Genomic DNA, 14,362 nt, shown 5'->3' with positions numbered 1-14,362 from the left:
ACTCCCTGTCCTTGTTGACACTGGCAGACCACAACTCCTTTTATCAGTCTTCTCACACTTCTGGGATGATTTCTAGCCCGACATTGTGTTTCTGTCAGGAGAAGTCTCACTGTTGACACATGTTCTACATCTATCTACACATATAGCAACTGGGTAACATAGAGTCTGCACATGCTGTGTAGTGACCCTGTGTTTAGAGCGGTCGGAAACATTGAAGCCCAGAACAAAGTGCTGTAGCCAAGCATTTATCATTACAGTGTCAAAATCAATTAACTACTTTGCCCAAGGATTATTTCTTCAGTCACACATAGATACATACATACATACATACATACATACATGTACATAACAGACATACAGACATATGCCATACATATGATTAGCTTCATCTCATTGTTGCAATGTGAGATTCTTTAAAAAGTAATAAAGTTTTTCTATTGCAAAGAGACATCAGTTTATGGATGTAACTAAATGTTGTAGCAATTATCTGTGGGCACAATTTTAGTCAGTGAAGAGCTCATTGTTGTATTGAATGTGGATATTTATATCTATAGCATATCTATATATACAATGTAATGTTATCTGTGGGTAGGTTTTGTCTTTAGGTTTTGTGAGACGACCTACTTCAGTGTTGTGTCTAGCTTGCCTCCCATCTTTTAAGTCCAGGTCAGTTGGATTTAAAGCCTTTTAAACACTGCTTAGTGAATTCCCAAGAGACATTCTGGTAACCACTGTAGATCACTTTTTTATTTAAATTTCCCAGTCTGAGAAAAATGGACATGTTCGCAAAACTATGCCTTCGCAGTAGTGGCAGGAACAGCAGAAAGAAGGTTGACAAATTATTTCACAGCACAGCAGTGATTGCGAATATAAAAGTACCGCAAAAAATAGTGATTTACAGTAGTCAGTGTGTAGGATTCTGATGACGAGAACTTATATGTTTATCTTACATAATTTAACTTGCTTTAACAGAACTGTATGTTGACAGGAAAAAGTACATTTGTACATGAAGTGTCTTGAAAGGAATGTATAATCTTTGATTCCATACTCTTGTTAGAAAACATTGGAATCCCATTATAAAGGTTCTTCTACCAGGTTCTAGTGAGGAGAAAAATTGAGAAATTGTTCTCAGAAGTTTTTCAGTTGTGGCTAACTTCAAATTTGCTAGAACATTTCTGATACAACCGAACGAATCTATTTCATTTAAGTTGTCTCGAACAACAATATATTAGGTAAATGAGAAAACAATATGCTAAAATGGATTATCCCTTGTAAATGGTTCTCTGCACATTAAAATTCCATTAGACCTTTGCGCACCTTGCTGTAACTCTAGCTGGGTGGCAGTGCCCCAGTGACCCTACACCACAGGAAGTCATCAGTGCCCCTACCTGCCCTAGGCCCTGGAAAAAAATCTTGCGTTTCCTGTTTCAGTCCTGAAAAGAATAAGGGTCATGGTAAAACATTGAACTTTATTCCAACACACAGATTATACAGAGATCAAATGTTCAGTGACCACTGTCGCCTGATAATTACTTAATTAATTAATTAATCAAGAAGTGATTGGTCATTAATTATCCTGATGAAGGCGACAGTGGTTGCTGAACATTTGATCTCTGTATAATCTGTGTGTTGGAATAAAGTTCAATGTTTTACTATGATTACTACCAACACAGATGAACTTTTAAGATAAGAATAAGGGTCAGTAGGTAGGGATTATCTTTTTTTTCTTTCCTTCTTTTTTTTCAGACTTTGGCAATCTCTAGTGTTCCAACTTAGTGTTCCAACAGTACAATTTAACAAAGTAAAACTTGCACGAGAATACTTTCATTTTTAATGTCAAACTGATTGTACAATGTTCCATCACTCAGGTGTCAGATCATGGAGCTAGAAAAGGTTGATTAGCTCGAAAAATTTATTTCCATTGCAGAGGTCCACACAAAAAAAGGCTAGGGTCTGCACTTTTTTCTACAGTTGGTCAGGGAACAGGAAACACAACTTTTTTTTCCCTAGGCCTTACAGGTCCCCCAGACATTCTCCTGTGGAGAGAGAAGAGAAAAGTAATTTGGTGGGTGGATGTCAGGTTTACCAGACCACTGACCCTTACAGTGACCTGTATACACCCCATGGTGGGTGATTATGGCCAGTAGACTTCATGTTTTGTCTACCAGCTGAAATCTGGAGCCCACAGATTACTTTGTGTTTTCTTTTACTTTACATGAAGATACACTTGTGGATTGTGCCTCTTTTTAGACATACCACTAGGATCTGTGACATGCATATTTTCACATGGCAGACCTTTATTTCTGTATAGCCAGTATAACCGCCCTTTGTCGTAACACACCAGGGTTGCACTCACACGGTGGCAGCTGGCTACATTACACCGAACAACCTGTTACATCCAATCTTTGCACATTTAATGGCAGGAGTTTTGTAAAGCTTTCTAGTGATGATGCCCCAACTGTGCTTCATGGCAATGAGTTCCACTCTATGATCGTTCTTGGAAAATCCAAGTTTTTGAACACCTCAATCCTTAATTGATAACTCTGATATTTGAAGGTATGACTATTTCTTGTTCTTTTCTGTTAAGTACTTGGGCCACACCAATTTAATTTCTTGGTTAACGGATTCGCCCGCTTCATTTTTTTTTGATTTGCAAATAAAATAAAAATTCAGAATCAACTGCAAAATTCTCATATTTTGCCCTGAACAGTTGAAAACAGTCATTTTCTACTTGTTACAGTTATTCCATCTTTCAGTGGTATCAAAAGATCAAAATTCATTGTTTAAATTTTGAAGCAGCCTGGTGTGTTGACTTTATGGCTCCTATCGTACCATTTTGGGCCATAATAGGATGCCTAGGCCTGTTTTTATTTTTTTTTTTTTCGCCCGCCCGCTCCATTATTTTTCTAGAAAAATCCGTGAACCAAGAAATTAAATTGGTGTGGCCTTAGTAGTTGGTACGTCCACCAGTTTATTAGTCATTTTGTACATCTGTGGTCTGGACATTTCTCGTCTGTCTTCCAGTAACACCCACTGTAGGTTTCTTTTCATGTAGTTCTGAAGTTGAAGGCGAGCAGTTTTACCCAGCATTCTCTCCTACACTGTCCCTCCAAAGCACGCCCTCCCCACCTGTCAATCAAACGTGGTTTGACCCCATCAGGTCACAGGGTCAAGCCAGTCTGACATGTGTAATCCCTCCAACATGCTTGCTGGGAGCACCTCACTGGGAGGAGCATTCTTCCCTGCAGCACTCAAATATTTTCTCCATTTAAGGTTCGCTCCCCCTGCCCTCACCCCCAGGCTACTACACGCCACTCAAACAACCCTTCTGGCTTTAACAGTACACTTGGACAGCTTTCAAGGACAGGAAATAAAGGCATCTGGTCGGTCAAGTTCACTCACGGTCATGTGCAGCTACATGTCTGGTCCATGTGATATGGCTGAATGACAGTTCAATGAAGGGATTCTTTGGTTCTTGTGCTGTAGTTACCTGAAACTTCAGTGAAGAAGTCAGCAATAACTTTGAAGTCAGGTTTTACTACATACACTACCAAAAATGTTTTTTTATTTATTTCTCTTGTTCTTCTTCTAGACAGAAAATTTATCTTCCAATTTTCTGTGTCCAAGAAGTCGTTGAAAACTAGTATAATTATGTGGTTGTGGAGTAATAATATGAAAAACACCTACCCTACTTTAATACCATCATCAGAAAGGTATTTGGTAGAGTTTTGTGTGTCTGTGTGTCTGTGCATGTGAGTGTCGACATGATAAGTTGAGAAGGTTTGGATAGAGTGTAGTATATATATATAGATAGAGTGTTTTGATATTTAGTATGTGATGAGTCCTCGAAATGATTAGATGTTGGCCCCCTTGCTGGCTTGTTTTCCAGTTCTTATTGTACCAAATCAGACAGGTGTAAAATGTTAACTCCTGTAAATGTGACTTGAGGTCTACCCTGTTTTCCATCTCCTTCATTTGTTTCTGACTGCCAACAAAAACACAGAGTGTGGCCTTGCCCCAAATCTGTTTCTGGGGCTAGCCTTTCCTGGCAACCCAGGAGCTCTGGCTACCATTAATGTTGTTTGACAATCTAAATCCCCCACCATGTCCAGCCACTGGTCTTCTGTCACTGCTGCCATCTCCCTGTTGTCCTTCAAAGCTCAACTAACAAGACAGCTGTACAAGCCAGGCTGGACCCAGCCTCCTTCAGGGGAATGTTTTCACTGGGGTTTAGTAGGTCAGTGGAAAGGAGTCCTGGCAAAACTAGTCAACAGCAACTGACAGGGTTAAGCTTTTACAAGTGTCGGGAGTCAGGAGGCATGTTAAGTACATCCAAACGTGTCCTTCTTGGTCATTACTGCAACTGATGAATAAAAGACAAGGAAGAAACATGATTTTTTTAATACATAACTTCGTATCCAGGAGTAAGTAGCATCAAGTAGTACACAATTATTCAATTGTCTGTAAAACACAAGTTAAAGAGACGTAACTGTGGAGAATCTCTAGGAATTCAGAGAAAAAAATCATAGTGTGATTCAGTTTAGTGGAAAAAGTTGAAGAAAAATAAATAAAAAAACATAATGAGTATCAAAGAGAAGAATATTTCTCAGTGAATTTGTACTTCTTGCAAAATGTCTAGAAATGAGGAACCAAAGCAAAAGAGAAGTACAGAATTGCTGTAAGGTTATATTCCTCCTGTGCCCTGTGCTTACAAGAAGCACATGCAGGGAGGGGGAGTGTTGAACTATGTGTTGATTGGGTAACAGCAGGTCAACACAAAACACCTGTAGTGTACATGGCTGCCAAGTCTGCAAAAGTTCTCAGGGACTGACCAAGAATCATCATGGGGGAGGATGAAAATGTTCACCTGTATATCTATTTTTCTAATCTCTAACCATTCATGTGTGTAGTATTTTTCATCTTGTAGTATTTTTATCAATATCTCAGAATTGCTGTAGAATTTTCTTTCAGAGATTTGTAATTTCTGGTTTATTTTGCATACCTCTCTATGATGATTTCTGGTTTGCCCCGTAAGACTGTGTGAAGTTTTAACTAGACAGTTTGGCTGCCTTTCAAACACAGTTGATAAGGGGTGTTGAACCCAATTCATGCACCCAAGTCATCACTCCAAATGGTAGTCAATCAAGTCATGAATTCCAACTGTGACAGAAACTGTTTTTAAATGTTCACACAGTATGCTTCTGTATTATATAGTACATTGTCATATACATATCAGGCTTTGTCTAGACATCCTTATCTTCAAATATCTGGCACACATACAAGTTTCCAACTATGTGACACAGTGCGTGACTGTTACAAGAGTATCATATCTCTGTAGACTTGTGTGGCGACGCAACTGTCTAGTCGGTGAAGGTAACATGCCCCACATTTGGAGAAGTTTGCAGTACTGACATAGTTAACATGGGCAAGTGTAATACTCTGTCCTTAGTACGTGCTACAGATCTCTATTACTAGTATACTGCATGTATGTGATGAATGTGCTATAAATGTAACATGCTGACAGATAAATGGTATAAACTTTTAAGCCAGAAATGTATTCCTTTTGGAGAAGTTTGACATTAAATGTAATTCTTTTTTTGTTGGATGTTGCATGTAGCTATGCCAATTTTTATGAATCAGAGAAAAACATATGTTTCTTTAGGTAATTTGTTAATCCAAGCTAATCAAGTACATTAGACATTTTATTATTTTTTGGCAATCAGTTTCTAGGCATGTTCAAATACATCATCCAATCTGTTCTCAAATCTGATGTAATCTTCTGCAACAGATTCTTCCACAGTATCTGGGTCCATCTGTACTCATAGTCATGTTTTTAACAGTTAGGCCACACCAAGTAAATTTTATGGATGACGTCCTTTGGAGAACCTAAATCTAATGCGAGAGGGCGAAAAAAAAAACAAGAAGGGCCCTAAAAAACAAGATGCCTAGATTAGAAATATACTAAGAGACGACAAATGTTAGGACACAAATTGAATGAGGTGACACAGTGTAACAAGCAAGAAGTCTTTTATTCATCCTCAAAACAGCAATAAATCAGGTGGAACAGCAGTTGTCGTCCTGTCCTGTTTCTTTCATCACATTTTTGCAGGCCTGCTAGTTGCGGGTTTCACGCCAATGTAACAATTTGCGGCACTGTCGTGACACTTTGGTCATACATTTTGTAGTTACAGGAAGCGGAATTTCTTGTTTTTTTTTCTAGGAACAGGCCAAAATCAATGCGCGCGCGGACGTCATCCATAAAATTTACTTGGTGTGGCCTTACTGTTGTTGTTAATATTATGTATATTTCAATTTGTGCATGCCGCATGTTTTCTTTTATATGGGCCATACATTGTAGATGCCTGAAATAAAGAATGAACAAAGATGTTCACCCTATCTACATCTGCCATAAACAACAGGTGACACCACTGATGCTCTCATCTTCTTCCCAGGGGGGTCACCTCCAAACATGCCTAGCAGGGGTCCCCCAGCCTAAACCAACAACCATTACTGGGGGCCTGCATGCCATTTTCCGTAGAGCGTAATCGGCCATTTTAACTTTACGTAGAGCGTAGACGGAGCACAGATCTAATTCAACGTAGAGCGTAATTGGCGCATTTTCCGTAGAGCGTATTCACTGTTTTAATTCTAGGTAATGCGTTGTAGCCTGCCACTTGGAATTTATCGTAAAGCGTAATCGAGAGCCCTCAAAATTTAGCACAGAGCGTTGTCGGGACCCCCCCATACAGGCCCTCACGACTATCTGACATGCTAAATTGGAACCCTGACAGGGGAGAGAGGCTAATTATGTCGTGATATGTTTAGGGAAGGGAGTCGTTGATCAAGACACCAGAGCATCAAAGCATAGCGGCCATTCATGGAAAATCTATCATATCATATGACAGCTGGGTGTTTAGGAAAACTTGGACATATTAATATGATTTCCGGCTGAAGGATTATATGGATGGAACAAGGATCTTTCATCATTGTTTTCCCCAAAACAAGTAAACTTCCTTTAAGAATCCACTCGTCTTAGGAGCATGTTAATTGTCCAGATGTGGAAAATTTATCAAACAAAATATTTGGAACTTCCAATTAATATAATGCCAATGTTCAAGTCTTGTAGATTCATATGTGCCATTTACTATTACAACGATCTTTTTGAATATGATCAAGTTTACTGCCTTTGATTTTTGAAATTCATATTTCATATCCTTAAGGTTCTGTCAAACATTCTTCAGTATATCTTATAAAATATGCAAACATTATTCTCAGACCACGAAATTTTGCAACCGCAAATATAAACTAAGTAATTAACAGCATTTTTGTGTCCACGCTAGAGCACGTGTCAGCAACTATGATCACAGGTGTATGAAATGTGATGACTTTGAAAAGAAGGTACCACTTCTGTGCCCCCCTCCCGCTGTCACATACGTTCTGTACGTCTGTGTTTCTGTAATACCCGCTGCCCTTGAGGTACAGATTAGCAGTGTCTGACAGACAGCATGGTTTACCAGGGTGACCAGATCAATATAGAATATGATATCACCCTGGCAGCACAGTTGCCCTGATTTCTCTCTCATACAGACACCCTCCAAGGTTAGCAGACATTTGTATCGATTGGTACACACTCAAAAACATCAATACTTTACCTGCAACTGTTTTGCTCGACTAGTGCCTTATGGCTTTCTTAAAGATGACAGATGTGGAGTTATGATTCTTTCGTTAGACAAAGTCGTTTCAGTCCTTATTTATTAGTACACATACGCATACATGTACATGGGAGAGAACATGCACAAATTAGATGTCTCTATCAGGCAGAGAATACAGTACTGTAGCTTTTTCAGGCTCCTAGTATTTTGTTTTTACTGTGTTTATTTTCAGGACTTAATTTACCTTAAATGAATATACATGAAAATGAAATTTTGATAAAAAAAGATTAGTTCATGAAAATTTTAAACCATTTAGCTTGTGACACTTAGATATGACACTTTGATTATGCTAATTTTACCCATTATAATGAGATGAGAAATTTTCCCCTTTGACATAAAGACAACATTCAGTATATTTGTCAAAATATTCCATCATAAACAGTTATCATAAACAATATTGTAGCAATACAAACAACCGGGTATTAAAGTAACAAGAAGCAATTGTTAGATTTTTTTCCAAAGTGCTGATGTAAACAAAAGAGTTGACTTGATTAGCCCTGCTGGATGTAATATTGCGATATTTGCTGATGTACCCGTGTAGCGAGTGTATCTCCACTTTTGGTACTACCACAAGAAGCAATTGTTAGATTTTTTTTCCAAAGTGCCGATGTAAACAAAAGAGTTGACTTGATTAGCCCTGCTGGATGTAATATTGCGATATTTGCTGATGTACCCGTGTAGCGAGTATATCTCCACTCCTGTACTCCAGCCTCTGCCCCTGGCTATACCGTGGGGCCCGTGTGCTGTCGATCACACTCCGTGTGTGTGCACTTTATATTGGCTCCGTCGACAGTGATAGATGGCTACGTCTTGCCTGGACCCTCGGCGGAGCAGACCTCGCAGTTTGCCCTCCCCACCCTCCAGTCAGCAATTTCACATGTTGGAGATAGCAGCGGTTCTGTTGGTGCAGATAAAGCTAATGATGAGGCCTGAGTTTCCCACTTGTTACACCGCCAGTCGATAAGGTTGGGATGCTTCCCTGATACCGTGTTGCTCTGATCTACCGCTAATGATGCGCTAGAATGACAGCATTTCATTTCATCAAGAGATACTGAAGGACGCAAAAAGGAAGTGAGATTCCTGGAAGAAATATATAGGACAATGTGATGGGTTTAAACTAGTTTCAGTGAACTCTACATACATGGCTCACTGTGTACCATAATGTTCAGAGAAAGGTTAGTAGGAAAGAAATGGTCTTTACAATTAGTTCTTACTACAAGGCCAACACAGATAGTGGTTCACTTCAACCATCGCTCAACCGGGACGGGGGGCGATATCGACTTCAGACAACCTTTGACCCTTTGCTGACGTCACACGTGGGAAAAATCACGTGTCCACAGCATTTGGGTCAGATAGCTGAGGAAGACTGAGTGATTCGGTCGAAAATTTCTGGTGAGTCAAATTTTGAGTTGGAGAAAAGTTTAAGTTTTCCATAATTACAGATAGTGGTGCTTGAAAAAATGATGGTTTAGTTTAGGTGATCTTAGCATCATCCGTTAACAAGTGATATTTCTTCTTCAGTAGCAAAAGGTTGAGAGAAAGGTTAGTATTACATAGGTGAGCAATGTTCTTAAGTTTTATTAAAGAGGACAATGCAGAAAATGATGGTTTACAACTAGTTCATGTGACCTTTCTGTGAGCATAAAGAATACATCCATTGAGAAGTGATATTCTTCACCCTGTAGCATAAGGTTCACAGAAAGGATAGTAGGAGGGCAATGGTCTCTATGATTTGTTCTTACTGTGATGCCAATGCAGTAAATGGTGGATTTAAACTAGTTTAGGTGAACTTTCTATTAGTGTGAAAAATGCCTCCATTCAGAAGTGATATTGCTCATCCGGTGTGTAAGGTTCAGGAAAAGGTTAGTAGGAGGGCAATGGTTTTTACTATATAAGAGTTAAACCATATCTCATATGACTGTTTAGGCCACACCGATTTAATTTTATGGATGACATCCTATGAAGACCCCCAAACTAGTGCGCGCGGGCGAAAAAAATAAAAATCCGGCCAAAAATAAAAATGCTACAAAACCACAGGAATACAAACCTGGTATTGTGAATTTGGCGCATTACATAGCGACGTATGTATACGACAGGCCGACACATGCTGGATTTTTGCGGAATATATGAATCGACACTGCTGTACGTATGTACTGAGTTCTTGAGTCGTGGAGCTTCGGTAGCCTGGCTGCCGTCAACCAGAGTTATCACCACCATGCACTACCCAGGCCTAAAGCCAGGCCAGAGCCTCGGAATACGTGTTTTTTTTTTTTTTTTGAGATCGGGTGAAAATCAAGGCGCGCGCGGATGTCATCCATAAAATTAAATCGGTGGTGTGGCCTTATTTTGTTTCATTGTCAAAAAACTAAATACAGGTACAGTGTAGCTGCAACATTGCAAGCTGTCAAAAATTTTACCTGCAATTCTGGAAATTTCACTTATCTTCAACTTTTAGACCCCAACAGCCTTTGGATAAAACAGTAAGCTATTACAACCTTCCTTTCCCAAGAATCTTTAAAAGGGAAAGTGACTTATTATGCTGTACTGCAGGTCTGATGAGAGGTTGAAAGGCGTGTGTCCTGGGGCGATATCCGACGTACCTTGTATAAAACATGATGAAAACCAAGCTGATCACAGATTCACAAACTGTACAACATGGTTCAGGCATGTACTCTGCAATCCACAAGGGAAAACCAGTAGTAGTGTGCTGGTATGTACTAATTGTAAGGGTTTTAGGCCGGGCCAGTTCAATTACTAGTATCTGGTTCGGTTTGGTCTAAAATTTGAAGAATATAATGGAAAATCCATGCAACAATTGTAAAACTAAAAGGACAAAATGTCAGTCTTACTATGACAGGCAAGTTACTCGATACAGTTGTAATGATATAGATCTTGTAGTCATTTGAAAGTTTGAGGACAGAGACAACATGTCAAAAGGTAGCAAACTTTCACGGTCTGAGAAAATTGGACATGTTCGCGGAACTGTACAGTATGTTCAAGGTGGCAGGAGGTGCTGAAGAAAGAAAGTCAGCAAATCAGTTGTTTGTTGTAATGATAAATTCGCAGTACAGAAGTGACCATGAAAACTGTGAATATAAAAGTACCACGAATATTAGTGATGAATACAGTATCTTTGGTTATATTGGCTGCCCCTTGATTCTAATTTTAAACAAATAAGCTCTCAATAAAGTCCGTAAGTTGATGAGTTTCAATTTGTGGGACCTTAGATGTTTGTCCTCTTCAATATGGTGAAAACAGCAAACCTTAGGCCAAAGTCAGCTGACATCGCCGGCCAATCAAAAGAGGGCAACCTCAAAGTGTACCGCTATCCACAACAAGTTCACTGTTGCCTCCTGTATGAACCCTTGTTCATTTGCAAGTCCGATGGTTGCATCCACGGATTGACACCTCAACACGAAAAACGGGAGGCGCAGCCCCCTCGGAGCGGCCGCGTGAAATCACGGTGACGGCGACATTCACCATCGTGTGGTGACATTTTCCTCACCCCTTTGCCGTCAAGCCCCAAGACAAATGTTTGGCCGTGATTGACATGCGCCTGGGATGGAGGATCCTGGCAGGGCAGGGAGGAAGATAGATGGGGCGGTGTCTCTGCTTTGCTGGATCATGTGGCCAATGTGTGTCAAGTGCACCCCGGAGTCTTTAGTGATGGACAGCTGACATTTGGGTGGGGAGGGGAGGGGGGCACTGCCGTGGGATAAATCTCAGCAAGGTCAGGATGGGTCAACCCTGGAGGATGTCCGTTAAGCCCATGATAACAAGAAAGATGTCCTGTTATATAGAAGGGAGACATTTATAGACAGGAGGAGAGATGGGGGTGATGTAGGAACAACAGATCACAACCCTTCCTCGTTTGTCAGCGTGAACTAAGTTAGCAAACAGCCGCCTTCATAAAGATGAGCGCACTGATAACTTTACAAGGATGCGCCGCGTCGTGTGCAGGGGGACGTCTCCTTATAAATCATATCCTTATAAATCGTCTGTCAAGAATAAGACGTCAGGATGACATCTCTCTCGCTGTGATATTATAAGTTTTCCCTGATTAATAGCCATTTCTCTGATTAAAAATTCCATTAAACCACTTTGCCAACAGACAGGGAACAGATGTTCAACTTCAAGCAATGATTGCTGAATGCATGGAGTATTTTGATGATTTACCATAAATTCATGTAGATTTTATACTTGTTTGCATCCTAAGCCTCATCCTCAGTTCCAACCTTTTTTTTCTTCTTACCCTATTTTCTAAAATTGATTCATTTCTCCTATATCTAAAATAATGTTGACTGCACTGATGTATACCAGTTGGATTCACCTGCAGCAACTGAGCAAGTCTATCTGTTGTTGTCTTAACTAATTACTTTACCTCAGCAGGTATATAGGAGATTTATAGTGGGAGCAACTTACTTAGAGTAAGACAAAGTACAAGAAAGTACACTTTTAGTTCTACACTCCTTAAATACATTTTTGTTTGACTGCCATTGAAATTGCAGTGTCCATTTTCAACTTTAAGAATTTGCCTACCACATGTATTCCAGTCTTCCCATGAAACAAGCAGTTACCTTAACCTAGCCTATAATGATTAAAACAAAGTTCATTTTACAAGAAGTGGTTGCAGCAAAAAAAGAGGCAGATTTAATCTTGACAGGTAAACTGGTGAGATCGAACCTGCGAGGTGATACCGAAAATCACTGGAAGAAAGAACCTTATTCTGTCAGACTTTGATAATATTCAGGCCCGTAGGTGGTGCAGGTCTTGCACTGCCTCAGCATATTGACCATATTGATCTGCCGTCCTGTTCTGTTGTGCTGGTGGTAACGCCTGGGGCAGGGGTCAGCCCCGGAAAGAGCTGCTCTACTGTGATATGTTTGTTTGTTAGCGGAGTATTGGATATTGTCTCTGGAGAGGGGGGGGGGTATCCGATCTTGCCCTGTCTTGGATTCATGATACTTGGGGCATGGATAATTTCATAACTTGCTGCGCAGACTTTTCAGCAAAATGTAACCTGCAATAGAAATTTAAAAATTTATCATACATGTTTTTTTACACACACACACACATGTGTATTGATTGAGGAATTCATGATTAAACTTATCAATTTGATTTGTTAGTTCTCTGATTTTTTTTAAGTATGATTAACCGGAAAAAACCTAATGAAAACAAAGTCTGAGGTCCAGTTTGATGCCTTGGTGGACTCAGTTTTATGTTGTAAATACACTCATATTTGAGTTTTCCTCCCTGCCCTCTGATTTTTTTATGTCTGCTTGCTATAGATTGAACTTGAACTTTCCAAGAACCAAGGAAATGCATTGATATGGCCTGATTAAAATAACTTTCAGAATCAATGTTTCAAGAATGTCTTCAAATCAAGACAAAGAGAATGGGGAGTTGCTAGAAACTTGAATGTGATTACTGCTGTATTGTCTTTATTGTCATTGTCATTGTCTTAATTGTTCACCTTTGTGCTAAGAAAACCCATTATGTCATATGTCATATATGTATATACCCTTGTTTAGAGACACTGCATTTTCTCAATTTGTGGCACATTTCACATTGAAATGTGTGATTTCCCTTAAGGATAGTCACTTTTTCTGGAGGTATAGTTTTATGCTATTCGCTCTCCAATGAGGAACATTGTGCCATTTCAAACCTTGTAAAGAACTTTGTCCAGATATGTAACTTCCAACCATTGCTTCTTGTGTTATCACAGCTCTACATCTCATGGTGTGACCCAACAACTGCAAGTGAGGTGAGTCAAAGAAATCAGTTTCTTCAGAAAGGTTTACCCTAAATACAACTAGAGTTCCCCGATCTCATACCTTCGCCAAATGATGTTAATCTTTATGACTGACAAATTATAGATTAGATTATTCCCCCCTGATTTAAGAAATAGAAACCTAATTTTCATGAATTATATCATTTTATCATAATCTCAACCAAAAGACAGTCTTATATTAACAAACAATGCATTCTAGCATTTCCTAATAAATTATGCAAACGAGGTCCTGATTTGAATAAATTATGTTTAATGATGTTCACCTCAATTTAACTTTCAAATACCACAAGTATGAAATTCCAGGCAGTTATCATTACATAATTATAAAATTTTCTAATTAATTATGCAAATTAGGTCATTATTAACATAATCAATATCTTCCTGTGTTTCTCTCGTTGTCAATTACCAATGTCACAAGCTTCAATTGTCCTATCATGGAATGCAGATGATTTATAGAATTTCCCCATAAATTATGCAAATTACATCCATATTTGCATAATTGTCACATAATTATATTAAGCATCAAGTAAGCTACCTACATAACAAAAATCACGACGATCCGTCCACCGGTTCTTGAGTTATCCCTTTTTGAATATTTTCAAGAATATATCCCTGCAGTTCCAGAGCAAGCCGCTAGGGGGCCCGAACTCACGTCACTTCTTCCCCAGCACAAGAGCTACCTACCATCCAAATTTCATCACCATAGCATGTCTAGATCATGAGATATCAAAACCGGAAGTTCAGCTGCAGTACCATAACAAGCCGCTAGGGGGTCCAAAATCTAATCATTTCGAGGTCTCATCAAGACCTACCCACCTACCAAGTATCAAGACAATCCATCAAGGCCTTCTCAAGTTAT

The 14,362-nt window shown here is 39.4% G+C and overlaps 1 protein-coding gene across 2 annotated transcripts in view; it reads left to right on the top strand.

Moving 5' to 3' along the window:
• The window catches only part of LOC109475886 (metaxin-2-like), a 36,604-nt gene that overhangs the window by 14,230 nt on the left and 8,012 nt on the right, over window positions 1–14,362 (top strand). For both annotated transcript variants that reach the window (XM_019776702.1, XM_019776703.1), the window contains exon 7: window positions 13,438–13,476. In XM_019776702.1, the coding sequence (XP_019632261.1) occupies window positions 13,438–13,476 (39 nt within the window). The remainder of the gene's footprint in view (window positions 1–13,437; window positions 13,477–14,362) is intronic.

This window comes from Branchiostoma belcheri, unplaced genomic scaffold, assembly GCF_001625305.1.
Source record: "Branchiostoma belcheri isolate BF01 breed outbred unplaced genomic scaffold, Haploidv18h27 scaffold35, whole genome shotgun sequence".
In the NCBI taxonomy this organism is placed as follows: Eukaryota; Metazoa; Chordata; class Leptocardii; order Amphioxiformes; family Branchiostomatidae; genus Branchiostoma; species Branchiostoma belcheri.
Note: the sequence above shows the minus strand (reverse complement) of the source record. Positions and strands in the feature narration are given on the sequence as shown.